Source organism: Vulpes vulpes, chromosome 2 (assembly GCF_048418805.1).
Source record: "Vulpes vulpes isolate BD-2025 chromosome 2, VulVul3, whole genome shotgun sequence".
In the NCBI taxonomy this organism is placed as follows: Eukaryota; Metazoa; Chordata; class Mammalia; order Carnivora; family Canidae; genus Vulpes; species Vulpes vulpes.
The window spans coordinates 106,293,814-106,312,523 of NC_132781.1; the positions used below are offsets into that span (position 1 = coordinate 106,293,814).

The 18,710-nt window shown below is 44.6% G+C and overlaps 1 protein-coding gene across 8 annotated transcripts in view; it reads left to right on the forward strand.

Moving 5' to 3' along the window:
• Window positions 1–18,710, forward strand: part of NMT2 (N-myristoyltransferase 2) — a 71,460-nt gene that overhangs the window by 37,475 nt on the left and 15,275 nt on the right. For 3 of the 8 annotated variants that reach the window (XM_026016126.2, XM_072749450.1, XM_072749449.1), the window contains exons 2-9: window positions 758–893; window positions 1,345–1,387; window positions 5,148–5,292; window positions 8,367–8,485; window positions 8,582–8,673; window positions 8,815–8,931; window positions 10,169–10,339; window positions 11,479–11,587. In XM_026016126.2, coding sequence (XP_025871911.2) covers window positions 758–893; window positions 1,345–1,387; window positions 5,148–5,292; window positions 8,367–8,485; window positions 8,582–8,673; window positions 8,815–8,931; window positions 10,169–10,339; window positions 11,479–11,587 — 932 coding nt within the window. The remainder of the gene's footprint in view (window positions 1–757; window positions 894–1,344; window positions 1,388–5,147; window positions 5,293–8,366; window positions 8,486–8,581; window positions 8,674–8,814; window positions 8,932–10,168; window positions 10,340–11,478; window positions 11,588–18,710) is intronic. The other 5 variants (XM_026016120.2, XM_072749447.1, XM_072749451.1 and 2 more) reach the window with 2 other exon arrangements.

Here is an 18,710-nt window from a genome sequence, read left to right on the forward strand (position 1 = left end):
GGTAGGGGTTCAGTCCTACAGGATTGTGCACACCCCACACTGCCCCCCACTTCAGATGCCAGCCTCAAACCCAATCAGTCCCCTGCACTTCTGACCGACTGGCTATAAATCAGAGGTTCCCAAGACCCCTTGCTCAGATTCCACTAATTTGCTGGAACAGCTCACAGAAGGGATAGAAACATTTTATTTACTAGATGACAGGTTTATCCTAAAAGGAGAGGTCTCAGGACCGGCCACGTGGAAGAGATGCACTGGGGAAAGGGCGCAGAGTCTCCATGCTCTCTGGGCGCACCACTCCCCCCGAATCTCTACGGCTTCACTAACCCAGAAGCTCCCTGAACCCTGTCTTTTTGGGGTTTTATAGAGGCTGCGTTCTGTAGGCAGGACTCATTAAACCATCAGCCATCCTGCTGCCCCCCTCTCCTCCCTGGATGTTGGGGGCCGGGACTGGAATTTCCAACCCTCTGATCACAGGGCTGGCACCACAAGCAACCAGCTCCCATCCATAGGCACTTTCCAAAAGTCACATCATTAACATAAGACATTTTTAAGCTCTTGTCGCTTAGGAAATATGTATGAGGGTCATCTGAATGATCAAATATGTATGCTTCTTAGAAATCACAATATCAGGCATCCTAACACAGTTTTGTTTTGTTCCCCCCCCCCCCCTCCTGGGTATAATTCACGTTCTTCTCAATGACTAATTTTATATAATGATTTTTTGTTCTTGTTTGATCCTCTGTGACTCTCCTAACAGAAGTCCTGGAGGGGATTTGGGTGCCAAGAAGAAAAAGAAGAAACAGAAGAGAAAAAAGGAGAAACCAAACTCCGGAGGCACCAAGTCCGACTCGGCTTCTGATTCCCAGGAGATCAAAATCCAGCAGCCTTCAAAAGTGAGACCCCAGTTTTATTTTACCCCCTGCGGTGTTTCAGGCACGTGAGAGGCGGACTGTGCCACCCCGCGCCCTGCGGGACCAGAGGGGCGTTAGGGTTGTGCCCTGAGTGCGCGCTAGATGACAGTCGTCACCGGAGGCTTCACAGCCTTCCTGGCGCTGGTGTGGGTACCTAAATGACCAAGAGGTACAGACTGTGTTAGTGTGTGTGTGTGTGTGTGTGTGTGTGTGTGTGTGTGGCTGCGGGCTGCAGTTTTCCTTTTGCTCAGAGCAAATTAGCATGTAGATTGTAGTGCTAGAAGTTAAGTCTCAGCGTGAGTTTGTTAGGTGTGTCTTGTCGTGTTTTGTTTTGTTGTTTTTTTTTGAAGTTACACTTAATATGTAATTACTTTTAGTTCAGAAGATATTCACATTTTAATTTTTCTGGGTGTCTGTCTAATTATCTGAATAGCACAACACCATCTGGCAGCAGATTTCAGCGGGAGCAGCCACGGGTAAGTCTTCCGACTTTGAATCCTCAGTGGCCATTCTTAAATTCCATTGCCCAGGGTGGGAAGTGGCTCCCGACAGCCCCCCCTCCCCCGGAGACATCCCCAGCCAGGACCGAACCTGCAGGGGCTCCGGGGGGCCCGATGGCAGGTGCCCTGGCCACCCTGGCTGGGAACACAGGCCTTGAGTGCCGGCCGCAGGAGGCCACTTGAGCCCTCTGGAGGCAGGAAACTCAGAGGGTGAAAGGGCAGAATCAGAAGTGTGTTGAAAGGAAGCACAGATGATTTTGCTGGTTGCAGCCCCACGGCCCTTGTCCTGGAGGTGGTGGTGTGGCCGGAGGGCCGAAGAGTGGCCTGGGGAGCGGGGGCTCCATCACGGCCCCGCAGCCCCTGAGCTGTGTGGGTGCCGCCCTCATCCGCGACAGGGAGGTGACACTTAGATCCTTTCTGTTGAACGATCTTTCTATTCTAAAGCCCTTGTACCTATGGCAGCGGTTACCATTATGCAAGTTTCCTGGGGTTGAAATATTTGTTTCTTACGCTCAGCGTACACCGCCTCGCGCGAAGCGAGTCTTGCAGGCGGTTTTTGCTGTTGTTACTGTTTTACACGTAAGGACCAGGAGTCACTGAGAGGAGACTTAACTTTGCCCAATTTTCCCTGACTACCTGTGTGGGAGTGAGAAGAAAACGGGGTATTCCCCTCTCGGTTTTCAGCTCATCTCTCAGGTAACAAATACGCTATCCACCAGACCTGTTTCCCAAGCTCACCCATATAAGGCAACCCATCACCTTGCAAGACATTTTTCCCATTTCTCAGCATCGCTTCATCAGGGAAGTGCAGGGTCACTTCTCTGTAGTTCTGACCCTCCTTATTGCTTCCACCATCACCATCAGCTTGTACCCCACTCTGCACCCCCAGTGATTTTTGAGCCCTTCCCTTACTTCTGGGTACTTACAAGAAACTAGAGCCAGCCAAGGCAGGAGGAACTGCTAGCGTTCTATGGTAGAGAAATTTTCTTTTTTAATTGACAGTAAATCAGAATTGTTTTAATGTAGGCCTTTCTCTGGTGCATTATTTATTTATTCATTTATTTATTTGAGAGAGGGAGAGAGACAGAGCATGAAAATCGCAAAGGGGAGGAGGCAGAGGGAGAAGCAGGTATCCACTGAGCAGGGAGCCCAATGCAGGACTCGATCCCAGGACCCCAGGATCGTGACCTGAGCCAAAGGCAGACACTTAACCGACTGAGCCTCCCTGGCGCCCCTCCGTTGCATTTTTTAAAACTGGAGCTTCTTTCCCTTCCCTAGATGCTTGCTCTAGATAACACTGTAGATCACAGTGGTTTGTGTTTAGAAGACACTCTGTTCTGCACTCAACTACCGGAGTCCGATAATACTTGTCTGGATTTTTTAGACTTCTTAGTGGCGGAGGACTTGGACATTTTCCAAGATATTAAATATAAAAGTTAATAAAGGGTAAAGAGTACAATTGGAGTTTAGTATTCCACTGAGGGAAAGAGGTGTGCCTGATGTAGGGATTCAGTGGCGGGAAGCTAACATGGGGTTGATACACTTCTCACCTTCCCTAACACTAATTCATTTCTCCCCAGGCGGTGCTGCTGTGGAAGGTGAATGGATAGGTTTGAGAACGTATCGTAGCTGAATTTTCCTTTGCTGCTTTGTCACCATGGATTTGAAAACTGTGCTTACTTGTATCCACTTCAAGAAAGCACTTAAAATAGTGAGCGTTCAGATACAAATCTATCATGAATGGTCATTTTATGTAAAGACTGCTTGTCAGTCTGGTGAGGCTAATTAGGTAGAGTTGAAACCACTCTGAAACCACTCATGGAGTTGGGATATCCTTTGGAATAAAGTTGGCTCCTTTGGAATAAAGATGCCGATTCATGCTAGTCGCAGAATAGCTTGAGTTTAGTATATTTGTGATCAAGAATTTAACTCCAGCATTAGGAAGGAAAACATGCTGTTTGTCCCATAACAAATTCAGTGCAAGCATTGTAGGTTCAGATTTGTCTTTTTAAAGATAAATGGGTGCATGTTCAAGTGTTACTAACTGAAATACACTATATTCAGAGTTCCCTTTTACATTGTAGGTCTTCTAATGCATTGCCTTGTTAAGGGTTCAGATGGATATAAATTTTATTTTGCTGGTATTCAGTAACTCTTATGTTGGAGGTTCAGAGGAGACCAGAGCAAGAGAAATCTAAAAATACAATAAATGGGAACAGCGAAAGTATTTTGTTATGTCAGTATATGTAGCTGAAACCATACCTCTATGACTTAGACCTCTATGGAAATACAAGAGAAATGTCTTAGAAAATTGTGACCCTCCTGGGTGATGCTGTTAGACTCATAAATGGAGACAGTAAGACAATGAACACATCTCTGATTAGACTCCAGCATTTTGTATCCTTGAATCATTTTAGTGGCAAGGATCCTAAGCAAACCCAACGATAGAGCAAACACAGGGCGGTCTGTATGAAATAAGCCCTGTTTTGTACTGTGTCAAATGGGTAAAGTTTCCCAAGTTAAAGGATAGACTCCAGACCACAGACATCAGATTCAAGGTTGAACAGAAGTCCAGAACTACTGTCAATAAACCGCAGGGTCAGTGATACCTTTCCTTGGTAGCTGTGGGATGTTGACATGCAGGAAAACGGGGGGGGCTCTGAAGTTCTTGTTAACCACCTCTGAACTTCAGTGGAGAGCATTCTTTGCGTGGCATCAAAATACTAAAATAATAATTTCGTGTACTGAAAACACTCTGTGATTTTCCAATCCGGCCCTGAGTGCTACTCTCTCGGTTCAAGTATCGTAGTCCCACTTTCCATTTGAGGGACTTTCCAAAAAAAAAAGAAAGAAAGAAAAAGAAAAAAAGCTGAAGAATCTGCAGAGATAAGAGGGATATTGGCTTGGAGGAAGGAACTTGAGAATTGAAAGGTATCATCAGTTTTCCAGACTGAGAATATGTTTTACTTAAAAAAGTTAGTTTCCAACACCCAGGGTGGGGAAAACAGGCTGTGGTTGCCAAAAAATCTAAACTCAACGGAAGAAACTGCTTGTTCTAGTTGGAAGATTTGTCTCTGGAGAAGCATCTGGGCTGGGAGAGGCAGGGTGTGGTCCAGGAGGAAGGCATACTTAGAGATTTTCTTTCTTGATTAACTTCCTTCCCAGCTCAGCACTCATTCACATTTCTTTCTTTTTTCCTTTCCTTTTCTTTTCTTTTTTCTTTTCTTTCTTTTCTTTTCTTTCTTCTTTTTAATGAACTAAAATTTCCTTCGTCTGCCTTATTTCCATTCTAGCTCGTTCTTTCCTCTGTCCTCACATTGCTACTACAGGGCATTAATCTCAACAATGAAACCAAAGGTGTGCCTGACTGGCTGCCACCTGGTAGTAATGCATGCATGCATGTCAGTCCTCTCTGTTGCTCGGCTAGTGCGGGAGAGGACCCTCTGCAGATGGGTGGGACCCTGCAGCCCCGGGTGGTTGGCTTTGCTTCAGATTGCTCAAAACCTATATCAAAGCCTCATTAAAACCACTGAGTCGTTGTTACCTTTAACATACTGTGTTTGCTTCTGTTTTACTATGTTAGCATCCTTGAGCCCGAGGTCCTGACCAGGCTTAGAGGAAGATTGTTGGTGTTTCAGTGTTGTAGTCTCCAAGGTGGATGCACGTGTATCTGCCCCAGGTTTGGGAGTGGTGGCAGCTTCCTCATTTTTGTGTCTGTGTGTCTTTGCTGTTGTAGAATCCCACCATTCCAATGCAGAAGTTGCAGGATATCCAGAGAGCAATGGAGCTGTTGTCCGCATGCCAGGGCCCTGCCAGGAACATTGATGAGGCTGCCAAACACAGATACCAGTTTTGGGACACACAGCCGGTACCCAAATTAAGTAAGCTTTTCTGCCTCCCCCCTCCTCCAACAAAAACAGCTGGGTTAGCAACAAACAAACAAAAAACACAAAAGAAACTTAACTTACATAATTTGTTTTATACCGCAGATTAGCAATGTACACAAAAGTCCTGTTTTTCTTCTTAAAATATAAATATTGGGTAGTGACATTGGCTTTCAGTAGAAACAACTTTAGAGTTTCATTCCTCTTTCTATTAAAAAAATCCAGTTTCTCCCTCTTGAAACATTATTGTATTAAAAATATATATAAAAGACAGAGTCTCAGAACCTCTCTTGGTCCTGAGCTTCATAGAATTGTTTTTCCTGTGCATAAATTTATAGCAGTCTCACATCTGATTCATTTCAAAGATACAGGAAATTTGCCCTGTTAAATCTTATTGAAATGGAAAATTTTGGCGCAGCTTAACAATAGGATTCTGCAGGCTCACTGCTGGTGTTAATTCCTAGCAGCTCAACAGCTGTGGTTCAGTAGGGACCTTGGGGGCCCCTTGGGGGCACCCTGGGGACTCCTCTGTGCAGGGATGTCTGGGCATCAGGCCTCTCCCCTCTCCCCTCCGCACTCGGCCTGGTCCCTCACGTTCCACTCAGACTCTTGCCTCATAAGTTTCCGTAAACATCATTTAACTCTTCCCTTGTTGCAATAAAAAATGATGCCATAAATGCACTAAAATGTTTATGACTGTATTAAAAGCTAAAACCTGCTGCTTTCTGTTATCCTCATATGAAGATAGATGATAATTATTTCTCTGTCTGGCTGTTCTTCCTCCTTGATTGTTTGGGTTCCAGAACGTGTAAGATGAAGGATTGTCATCCAGATCTTGTAATAATAGTCCAACCATGTACAAATTATCAGTTTTATCACATAAAAATCAGGAAACGATCCTTGTCTGCACCCTCAAATGATGGTTTTCAAACTTTTTGAAGTTACCAGGCCTCTCCCAGCCATGTCCACCCCATGCATCTTCAAAAAACACGGGCTTGGGAATGTGAAAGATAGAGGAAAACAGTTATCCTCATTTGTCTCTTCTTTCAGGCTCTAGAAATACGTGTGTTCGGTAGTGGAGGGAGACTCCAGTATGAATTTACAGGGTTTAAAATGCTGTTGAATTGAGTGAGCTAAAGGGATGTAGGGTTGATTGATCCGATGTATTAGGTTTAGCTGCACATGCTTGGCAAGCTGCTGGTGGCTTTTAGGTCACTGCCCCAGGGGCAGGAAAGCCCAGCTGGCACCAGCACATGTCTTTGGGAAGATAGGGGGCATGCGTCACATTTTGGCGCCCCCTCCCTAAATACCTGTGGGATTCCCCTAGTTCCAGGGGGAACACCTGGTTTGCATCTCAGTTAAGGCAGCATCAAGGTTGGTGGCAGCAGAGGCAGCACCCCCCACCACCACCACCCTCACCCCCCACCCCACCCCCACTGTTGTCCCCAGTGTCCGGTGGGTAGCCAGGCTCTGAGGGGATCTCCTGAAAGGAACTCCAAGGGAACAGCTGAGAATCTGGCTCACCAGCGAGCTGGTGGAGGGGCAGTGAACTTCTGCTTCAGTGGAAGTGACAAAGTCAGGGGGAAGAAAGAAAGAGAAAACGAAACCCCTCGGAGCTGTTGCAGACCTTGTGGCTTCCACCAAGAACCTGTACCTGAAGGTCATTTATTCAGCAGATACCTGTTCCTTTTTTCCTCCTGGTTCTGTTTATTTATCCTTTGGGGTGTCATTGTCATTTAGCAACATATTAGCTTCAGGGGTCAAACAGAATGATACCACATTTGTGTACATTGTCAAATGACCCCCACGGGAGGTCTACTAACCATCCCTCACCACACCTAGTTACAGATTTTTTTTTCTTGTAATAAGGACTTTTAAGATCTCCTGTCTTAGCAGCTTTCAAATATGCAATGCAGTATTATTAACTATAATCATCATGCTGTGTTTACATCCCCTGAACTTACTTGCTTTATAACTGAAAGTTTCTGCCTTTTGATCCTCTTCACTTATTTCACGCTCCCACCCCTGCCCCCTGCCAACTGCCAGTCTGTTCTCTGTGTCTAGAAATTCAGAATTTTTGTTTTTTTAGATTCCACATGTAAGTGAACTCATACAGTATTTATCTTTCTCTCTCTGACTTATTTCACTTCCTGTACTGTCTTCAAAGTCCATCCATGTGGTCGCCAATGGCAAGACTTCATTCTTTTTTATGGCTGAGTAATAGCAGATCAGTGTTGAGTATCTGTTGTTAAATGCCAGGCGCTGGGGAGCGTGCCAGGGGAACAGTGATGGGAAAGTAGGAAAGTAGGATGAAGACAGTGGCCAGGCGGGGATGGAGGGAGGGCCTCCTCCAGGTAGGAAAAAGCTTGAGTCAGGGAAGGATGCTGTGGGAAAGTGATGTGTAAGCTTCTGTCTGCAAACCCTCAAGCGGCCCACCACGTGGAGAGCGGGGGAGGGGCTCTAAGAGCAGAGGGAACCCCCAGATGCCATGAGCTGGGGCCAGTGTGGATGAACCCAGAGAACAAGGCCAGGCAGGGCCTGGGTTCTATCCCAGTCACACTGGGAGGCAGTGGGGAAGGATCTGGAAAGGGCACCCTCGTGGAAACCACGAGACGCTGATGTTTTCAGCTGGACTGCCAGCAGCCCCTGTGGAGAGAAGTCAACGGTCCTGAAATAAGTTCTAGGTTTTGCAGGGTGGGGTCAGAGGTCACCTTGTCACCCCCCCACCCCCAGGTGTTTGAAATGCAGAGTAAGAAGAGAGCCCATCTCCAGGCGGTCATCAGACCCACGCTGTCCGCTGTGGTGCAGCGCCATGGATCTGTCACTTAGGGGTTTAGGCTGTCCCTGGCATGTCGTAGTACACACCCTGTCATTGCAGGAGAAAGGATTTCTCCCTCTAATTGGTGAGATGGCAGCTCCTCTCCACTACCGGTCTCACTCCGGAAGGAGCTGAAACAGTGGTGAAACCCCAGGGCCCTAGAAATGATGTCGTTCTCTGTATCGGACCACTTTGGCCATCGGAATACACTATAGTTGAATGTTCGTTCGTTCTCTCCTCTGCCCCGCCGCAGACGAAGTCATCACGTCCCACGGGGCGATCGAAGCAGATAAAGACCACGTGCGCCAGGAGCCCTATTCCCTGCCCCAGGGTTTTATGTGGGACACCCTAGACTTGGGCAACGCCAACGTGGTGAGTAACGCTCCTCGGTTCGACACCTGCCATGGCACAAATTGCTTCCGAGTGGGTGGCGAGCACTGTAGACAGGACACTTGCTTGGTCTTGTAGCTCAAGGAGTTGTACACGCTGTTAAATGAGAATTACGTGGAAGACGAGGAGAGCGTGTTCCGGTTTGACTACTCACCCGAGTTCCTGCTGTGGTGAGTCTGGCCGGACGCCGGGGGGAGTGGGGGGCAGGGGGCGCCCTGGGTGCGGGCAGTGGCAGGGTGGCGTGCCTTGGGCTCTCCCTGGGTTCCTGGACACTAACCTGCACCTGTCTTCCTTGCCTGCGTTGACCTCAGGGCGCTGCGTCCCCCAGGCTGGCTCCTTCAGTGGCACTGTGGGGTCAGAGTGTCTTCGAACAAGAAGCTAGTAGGGTTCATAAGTGCCATCCCCGCCAACATTCGGATTTATGACAGGTGCCTATTAAAGCTTGTCCGTGTCAGTTTCGATGTGTTGCTTTTCCAAGAATTGCAGTTACAGTGGGCTTTTAAAGCGACTTACTCAGATTGTTCATAGTGAGGGAGGTTGTATGGGGGGGAGGGGTCTAAGGGAACTCTCCTTTCTGCTTTGTTTTACTAAATCTAAAATTGCTCTAAAAATAAGGTTGATTTAATTTTTAAAAATTGGACTGTGAACAACAAAAGAGGATAGCTGTAGCTCATAAATGCACACACACACTTGTTTTTTTTTTTTTTTTTTTAAGATTTTACCTATTTATTTGAGAGAGAAAGCGGGTAAGCTAGGGGAGAGGCAGAGGGAGAAAAAGACTCCCTGCTGAGCAGGGAGCCCACTGCAGGATCATGACCCCAACAGAAGGCAGATGCTTAACCTATTGAGCCACCCAGGTTTCCCACACAAGACGAATTTTACATACTTGTATGTACATATGTATCAAGATAAAGAAAGCTGTAGTAGGTATTTCAGATGTATTTATATAGAAAAAAATTACCTTAAAAGATTTTAGGAGAGATTTTTTTAAAAAAATCTTTTGATCCATAGGACAGCTTTCTTGCATTTTTGCTCCCAGAAAGTCAGAGATCTAATGCATAGTAGGGCTGTTTACCTTTCTGTATATTGAGTGAGTTTCTTTGCTGATAAAAAACATTTGATGTCAAGGGATCTCTGTGCCACATGGAATGCTTGCATATCTGAGACCAGAGCAGGGAACAGACTTTGAAGCTCTGGAACATTTACCGCAGCTCAGAGAAACACCTGCTTTCCTGTGGTCAAGGCACCTCTCAGGGATCCTAGAGATTGCATCATAGTCCAAAAGAAACATCTAACCAGATTGTGCAGATGGCTGACCCAGTTATTGTTCTAATTGCATACATTACAGGGAAAAAAAACATGTAGAAACTTTGAGGCACATCTTACCCATTTTCTAAAGTGAAAACTTACCAAAACAAAGTCTTAAATGTTAGAACAAGGGGTTTGGGTCTCCATGGCCTAGAGTTGTAATCATTTTGGCAGGGGATTTGGGGACTAGCATATCTACCTGAACTTGTGAAATGTCTAAATGATGGGCTGTTTTTGTTAAATATTGTGTTGAAAGGAGTCCCTCAGTTTCTTATTCTTTGAAATTTTATGGGTGTTGTCTTATTTTTTTAAATGGTTTCATCTTACATTCACTCCGATTTTTGTCATCTTTCTTAGTGTAAAGAAGATGGTAGAAATCAACTTTCTTTGTGTTCACAAGAAATTGAGATCAAAACGGGTAGCCCCAGTGTTAATTCGAGAAATAACCAGAAGAGTGAACCTGGAAGGGATTTTTCAGGCCGTTTATACAGCCGGTGTGGTTCTTCCTAAGCCTGTGGCCACATGCAGGTAACACCACCACATGCTTGCCTCAGATCTTATCTCCCTGCTGTGTTGCTACCAGTGTTATTCTCATGTGTAACTCGGGGATTTGGGCTTACCTTATTATGTCGTTGGTGTGGTAGCAGAGGTGGAGGCCAGACTCAAGAACCACTGCAACCCGTGTTCTAACATCTTCCTGCTAATGATGCTGATTCTGTGTTTCTGTGTCTCTTCCCTTGGAAAGACCAGCGTTGCCTGTACCTTGGGGAGCCCAGGGAACTATGGTCTTGAAACGTCCAGCATGCTCACATTTTCTTTGCTCCCAAGCACTTGGGTATATCCCGCACTCTGCAGGGCTGTCAGGGAGCTATTCCAAATGCTTGATAAACACTGGCTGAAAAGCCCAAACAAGCTTGTTTGCTAAGTGTAAGAAAAGGCTTAAGCTCTGTTTTTATGATTTCATCTGTTCTTATCAAGCTTTCAAAGGTTAATCCAGGGAGAAAATGGTTTATCGGATTTGTCCCAGGACTAACCTGTTTGTAAAGCCTCAGAGTTTGTCTCTCTTGATTCTTTGGACTCAAATAAGATGAAACTTTCGCCCAACATAGTTATAAGAGGTAAAACTGTAAAACGACTACCTCCTATTAAATTATTCATAAATAACTTGAATAAGACTTTGCAGGTGGGTTTTAATACAAATCATCCTAGTATCCAAGCTGGAATCGCTTAAGAAATTCAAGGTAGTTTCTCAAAAAGTTGTTTTCTCTGGTATGTGTTATATAAAACCGATGGCTCCTAATTTTGGGGGGTGGGGAGGGGATGGTTTCATGTTTTTAAACTTTTTGGTTTGCTTTCTATAGAATCAGCAGTGGTCATTAAATACTTGCATACTGGGCATTTTTAACTTTATTTTGCAATTTTATGATTGCTCTTTACTGAAAGAGATGAAAGGTCACAGACTACAAAGGAACATAACCAGGACAGAAGGACATATTTTAGATGTAAAAAACAGCTGATAAAATAATTATACAAGAAGTGGGCCAGCGTCCAGTACCAGGGGTGGCTTGAGTGTACATTAAATCCTCTATACGGCTGAGCTGAGACAAAGACTAAAAACTGATAGGATTAGAAGCCAATCAGATTTTAATACCTTTTTTGTATTCCAGATACTGGCATCGATCACTAAACCCCAGAAAATTGGTAGAAGTGAAATTTTCTCACTTGAGTAGAAATATGACTTTACAGAGAACCATGAAGCTCTATAGACTTCCAGATGTAAGTAAGAATGTTCTGCAGCTTTTCGAAGCTGTAACCTTAACTGAAGCTTTTAATGTAGAAAAGAATTATTGGCAAGAGTCTTAAAAACTGGCTCATGTATTTTGAGAAAGTGAATATGTAGCTTTTTAGAGCTCTGGGCTGGGAAAAATAGGGGAGCTCATTTAACAACCAGGTGTTGGGTTTTGTTTGTTTTTTTTTAAGAGTTTTTTAAGTCTTCAGTTTATGGTTGGATGGGATTGAACTCAAGACATGGAAGTTTTAAAATTTTGAGTATTTACCATTTGTTATATAAAAAGGAAAAAGAATTGAGGCTTCACATGCTATCTTAACGCAGAGGAACTAAGGAATAGGCTTAGAGGAGAGACCCAGGAGGGGAAATAAGGTCTCATTAAATTGTCACCTTTTCAGAGGGACCTGAGGGGCTCAGTTGGTTAAGCATCCAACCCGTGGTTTCATCTCAGGTCGTGATATCAGAGTCATGGGATCAAGCTCTGCATCAGGCTATGCTCAGTGGGAAGTCCGCTTGAAAGATTCTCCTTCTGCCTCTCCTACCTCCTCTCTTAAGTAAATAAATAAATCTTTTAAAATATATGTCTTTTTAAAAGATTTTATTTATTTGAGAGAGAACATGAATGGAGGGAAGGGGCAGAAGGAAAGGGAGAAGCAGACTCCCTGCTGAGCAAGGAGCCTGAACTAGGGTTTGATCCCAGGACCTTGAGATTATGACCTAGGCTGAAGGCAGATGCTTAGTCAGCTGATCCACCCAGGTGCTGCTATATCTTTTCATTAAAGTTTTTATTTATTTATTAGAGAGACAGCATGAGCCAGGGGGAGAGGCAGAGGGAGAGGGAGAGGGAGAGGGAGAGGGAGAAGCAGACTCCCCTCTGCAGGGAGCCTGATGCAGGGCTGGATCCCAGAACCTGAGCCAAAGGCAGATGCTTATCCAACTAAGCCACCCAGGCGCACCCTACAAAAAATTACCTTTTTAAACTGGCAGATTCCCAACATGATAAGTTGTCTCTTAAAGTGGAATAGCTAAAGGTGTTTACCAGTGTTGCTTTTATTTGAGGCTTAGATGGTGTATTAGTTAATCTATTGCTGTGTGACAGATTACGGCAAATTTAGTGGTTTAAAACACACGTTTGTTATCTCTCAAGTTCTATGGGTCAGGAATCGAAGCCTAGCTTGCCTGGGGCCTCTGCCCCAGGGGTCTCTCATGACGTTGCCATCAAAGTATCCACAGGGGCTAGGTCTCATCTGAACACTTGACTGGGGATGGGTCCTCTCCAACTCACAGGGCTATTAGCAGGCTTGAGTGTTTGCTGACAGTTGCATTGAGAGCTTTCATTTTTTGCTGGCTGTCAGCCTGAGGCCTCCGTCTGTTCTTCGCCAGGTGAGATTCCCCACAGGGCAGCAGCTGACAGTGCAGAAGCTTGCTTCATCAAAGCCAGTGAGGGAGTGAGTCTATAGACAGAATCTGCTAGCAAAGTGGAAGTTAAAACCTTATGTAATCAGTGCTTGAAGGGACATCCAGTCACTCTTGCTGTGTTAGCTTCACTGGTTAGAAGCAAGTCACAAGTTCCACCCACACTCAGGAGGAGCACGAGGGTGGGCTAATAACCAGGAGGCAGCATCACTGGGGACTGTCTTAGAATCTGTCTGCCACAGATGGGATCTTTCATTCGAAGTTTTTGTTTCACCAGAACTATTCTTTCTTTTGGATTGTCAGAAAGAAGTGACTATTTTAACTTGATTGAGGGCTTCAAGTGGAATGACGCCCGTGTTCCTTTCTAACATGGGGTGAGCTTCACCTGTAGTGGCCTTTCTAGGTGTAGTAGACACAGTTCTGGCTGTGTGTTTACTGGGTACGTGTAATTCAGTGGTGGCGACATGAATCAATGTATTTTTTTCTGATGACAGACGGGAATCAACTAATTTCTGACCTTAGGCAAAATTTCATAAGGAAAAAAGTGAAGGCGAAGGAAACCAGACATGAGATACCAGCATCATCATTCTGGAGCTTTGCAACCTTGTGGAAGGATCACTAGGTGGAGGCCTGTTCTTCCCTTTGGTCTTAACTGTTGTTGCAGACTGTGGGGCTCAGAATAATGAACTCACTGCCTCTGAGGCCAAGGAGGGAGGGGAACAGAGACCAGAAGGGAGGGAAATGCAAACCGCAGGCAGCATGACAGAGGAGGGTCCACACGACCTGGGGGTGGGGGAGCCGGCCTGTTGTGCTGGAGCGACAGGAGTGAACATGGGCGGGTGGAGATGGGTGCTCTTAAAGGGAGGCTTGGAAGATGTGTAGAGGAGTCACACTGTCAACATGAGTTAATAGTGACTGGCCAGGATTCTTCTGAGGCTAGGGGCCAAGACCCAGAGTGACCTGAGGAGGACAGTCATATAGAGGGATATGCAGTAGTGAGCAGAAGGGGGCACGAGACACAGCGACAGTGAGACAGCCCCTCTGCAGGCTCCGGAATAGGCCCAACTGTTAAAGACTTTGACGTGCATGAGGGGTACTGGGTTTTTTTTTTTTTTTCAAAATTTTATTTATTTGAGAGAAAGAGAGCAAGTGAGCATGAGCAGGGGAAGGGCAGAGGGAGAGGGAGAAGCAGATTCCCCGCTGAACAGGGAGCCCGATGCGGGACTCGATCCCTGGACCCTGAGATCATGACCTGAGTCGGAGGCAGAGGCCCAACCAACTGAGCCACCCAGGCACACCCAGGAGTGGAAATTAAAAACTTCAGGCGTGCAGACTTTTTTCACTAGGGGCTAATGCTGTTCTCCTGTGGTCTCCCCAAATTTCAGTTCATCGAGCCTATAAAGCCATGCAGCATGCATGTAAGGAAAGCACCCACTTCCATGTAGATTGCCTAAAATGGGATGAAGGAGGAGTTTTAATACCTGTCATTGGTTTAGTCAGGGTGATCAGAATTTAAGCTGTTAGGAGTATTTTTGACTTTGTCCCTCATCTTTTATGTTTTTATACAAAAAATCAACTCAGGTAAGAGAGTGTTATTAACAATTCGATCCTAAACCACTGGTCCAGCATCCAGATTTTTTCCCCTAATAAAGTGAAGTTCACAAAGTGCTTATATATATATATATATATATATATATATATATATATATATTTATGTTATTCCCACAACAACCGTTCGAAGCTGGTGTGTCCTTTGCTGCATTTTGCAGATGAAAAGATCAAGACTCATGCAGGTTGACACTTAGACATGGGTCTGTCACTAATCAGAGGGTACTTGGGATGCATGCCCCAGACATCTATGTTTTACCCGTTATATCCCTTTGCTCCTGCCATGACCTCTCACACACCCCTGGGTTGGGGGGGCAGTGTGGCCTCGTCCCCCCGGGTGTTTCACCATGGGTCACTAGAGCATAGGTGAACACAGGAAAGCAGATCATCAGGGTCCGAATAGTGCTCGCTGGTATGTTCCAGTCTTCCTCCCTGCTTTTAAGTCCTGGGGAAGGAGAGAAAAATAAAGAGCAAGATAATGAAGAAAAAGGGTAGAAGAGATGTGAGTACAGATATTAGAAAATCAGAAGGCACCTGGGAGTCTGCCCCTTGAGTTAGAAACCGGACAGACAGTGCAGGGGCGCCTGGCTGGCGCAGTCAGTATGGCATGCGACTCCTGATATCGGGGTTGTGAGTTTGGACTCTATGGAGGTGTAGAGATTACTTAGAAATAAAATCGCTTTTTTAAAAAATATATTTTTTATTTATTTGAGAGACAGCATGAGGGGGTGGGGCAGGGACGGTGGAGAAGGGAGGGGCAGAAGGCAGAGGGAGAAGCAGACTCCTGGCTGAGCAGGGAGCCTGATGCGGGACTCGATCCCAGGACCCTGAGATCATGACCTGAGCCGAAGGCAAATGCTTAACCAACTGAGCCACCCAGGCGCCCCTTACAAATAAAATCTTAAAAAAAAAAAAAAGAAGCTGGACAATGCAGCATATACTAGACCATGGCTTCCCTGATAGGGACCCAGGTGGGTGATATCGCCGCTGGCAGTTGTGTGATTTAGGAACATTTTTGTCCCATTAAGTGTAAGAAGAACCTTATTGAACACAACTTTTGCTCTTTGGGTCAGTCTCTTCTTATCATCACGGTTTCTTTTTTTTTTTCTTTCTTTCTTTTTTTCACTGTTTCTGCTTTATGTCTTGTTTGTGGACTTCTGAATATAAGAGCTGACGTTATGATGGCCTAAACACTGAACACCTGAAATCTCAACTATGATGCAGGGAGGGCAGGACTGTCACGGGAGGGCAGGTTGTCTTCTAGTTAGGAGAGAACCACCCAGGGCCTAGGCCCCTGGCCTCTGCCACCTGCAGTGCGGAGGTCTTCCTGAGAGTAATGCCTTTCCCTACCTTGTAAGCATCGATTTGTTTTTCATTTGCTATTGAGCATTTTCAAACAAAGTTGGATTATTTTTTTAAATTTATTTTTATTTATTTTATTTATTATTTTTCTCAGTGGGCTTAAAGATGCAGGAATTTAAAGTAGGCAAAAAACCCGACTCAGGTTAATCTCCCGCTATTTTTCCACGGCTTTGCAGGAAGGACACACTTGTGAAGACACATGGTGTTCTTTCTACATTTAGTTGCAGTAGATGCTTTTTTTAGTGTTTAGCGTCTTAGTCAACTCCTTTTTAAATCAAATACCCATAATCATTGCTTACATCTCCACTTTGGAATCTTGGCTCTAGGATAGTTTACACCACATAGTTTGACAGAGAACAACACCGCTTCTGTTTTTTAATACAGCTCTGAGCCTTTTTTCCCCCGCAAGCAGATTTTACACATAATTCAATGTACAGAGTCCAGCGAGTAATACATGCCGGCTGGGCCCTGGGAAAGTGTGCCTGGCTGAGATGATAGAGTTTGCTTCTGAAATGTAAGATTGCCTCAATCGCTGGAAATGTCTTTTTGTTTTTATTGAATTCTCTGGAAACCACCTTTCTTATTTGGGTTTTGCCAGAACATCCCTTTTTTTTTTTTTTTTTAAATTCTGGGCTTAACCTTCTCCCCACCTCTTTCTGAAGACCCCAACTTATATTTGAAGGTTTATTTTACATCTTCACTTTTATTTCATCCTTATCAATGTTCTTGGAGAATGTGTGACTTTGTGATGTTAGAAAGTAGCAAGTTGAAGGCCCTGAGACACATGGCCATTGTGAGTCAGCAAAAGTTAATATTCAATATTCTCCCAGTTTTCTGCGATCTTGCTTTTATTTTTTCTCTTTTTTTTTTTTAATAGCTGATACACTCTGATGTTATCTTTAAAAAAAAAAAAAAAGGTACTTGAAGTGCTTATAAATTGCCTGGTGCACTTACTTTGTCTTTGCCTGTTGGCCTAAACATACTGTTTCAGAGTTTTTTGTATTCCACTTCTATGACCCGTTCTTCTGACCTTTGGAGACCTGGCACAGCAGATCTCAGAGTCGGGCCTGGGACCCCTGGAGGTCCTCAGGTCCACTCCAGGGGGCATCAAGATGTTGTGACATCAACACGATTTTTATGATAATAGCGAAACAGAAAATGCATTTTTTGCTTTAATTACCCTACAAATGTACTGTGAAGATTACCAGAGAGGCCTTACGGAATGTGTGCTTCTGTATTTTTTTTGTTTTAAAATTTTGTTAGTTTTAATTTCTTTTTTTTTTTTTTTTAAGATTTCATTTATTTATTCATGAGAGACACAGAGAGAGAGAGAGAGGCAGAGACACAGGCAGAGGGAGAAGCAGGCTCCATGCAGGGAGCCCGACGTGGGACTCGATCCCAGGTCTCCAGGATCATGCCCTGGGCCAAAGGCAGGTGCTAAACCACTGAGCCACCCAGGGATCCCCAGTTTTAATTTCTAATACAATAGAAGTGGGTGTATATAACCCTCATAAGCAAAACTTTCTTGGAATACTCAGTGTTTAAATGGGTAAAGGAAGCACCTGAGTAGCTCAGTGGTTGAGCATCTGCCTCTGGCTCAGGGCATGATCCTCGGGTCCTGAGATCAAGTCCCACATCGGGCTCCCCACAGGGAGCCTGCTTCTCCCTCTGCCTATGTCTCTGCCTCTCTCAAAAATAAATAAAATCTTAAAAAAAGAAAAAAGAGGGTAAAGGGGTCTCAGACAAAAATTATTGGGAACTGCTGCATTAAGGGTGTCTGCCAGACAAAAGATGTTGATTTTAGTGATTCTGTGGCATAAATAGTGAAGGAGAATTGTACTGCAGAGGACTGTGTCTAGGAAGTTGGCAAGCTTGTTCTTTATATCTGAACATCTGTTTAACAGTTGCACATGTCCTGTAGCTTTCATTAATGAATCTAATTGCTTGATATTGTCGTTACTGAGCTAGTAAAAGAAAAAGCAGTTTAATATTGGGCCAATGGCTACTTAAAACTTTATTGAGGTCATCCTCATGGCAGAAAATCATTTTTTGTAAATGACTTTTTCAATACATTCTTTGTGTATATATAGTCTGGTTTTCCTGTTAGCATTTGGAGATGTATGTTTATTACATTGTATTTGGAAATCACATAGGTTCCATCTTGCCATGAATTTGCAGTATAGAAATGCTACCAAATACTAAAATTGGCTCAGGGGAAATGGAAAAAAAGAATTTTACACCTGGCTTACACCTAAGTGCCAGGCCCAAGCAGTATCATCTTTGCATAGCTGACAGTGACTTTTTTTCCTGTCTGTAGCCTTCACCATCCTTACTGAGTAAATGACTGTGGCTCAAACCATAGGAATTCATTCATTCATTCATTCATTCATTCAGCACATTTGGGCTGTTATTGCCATGCTTGCTTGAGAGGTTAAGCCTTGGGTGGAAGCAAGGACCTCGACATTTCTTGTCCTTTGGCTTTGTGATCCACATAAAGGCTAAAAGTACAAGTTCTCTATTAAATGTTAAGAGCTGGGATACCTGGGTGACTGAGCATCTGCCTTCAGTTCAGGTCATGATCCTGGGGTCCTGGGGTCGAGTTCCACATCGGGCTCCCTGCAAGGAGCCTGCTTCTCCCTCTGCCTATGTCTGTGCTTCTCTCTCTTTTTGTCTCTCATGAATAAATAAGTAAAATCTTTAATAAATAAATAAATGTGTGTTAAG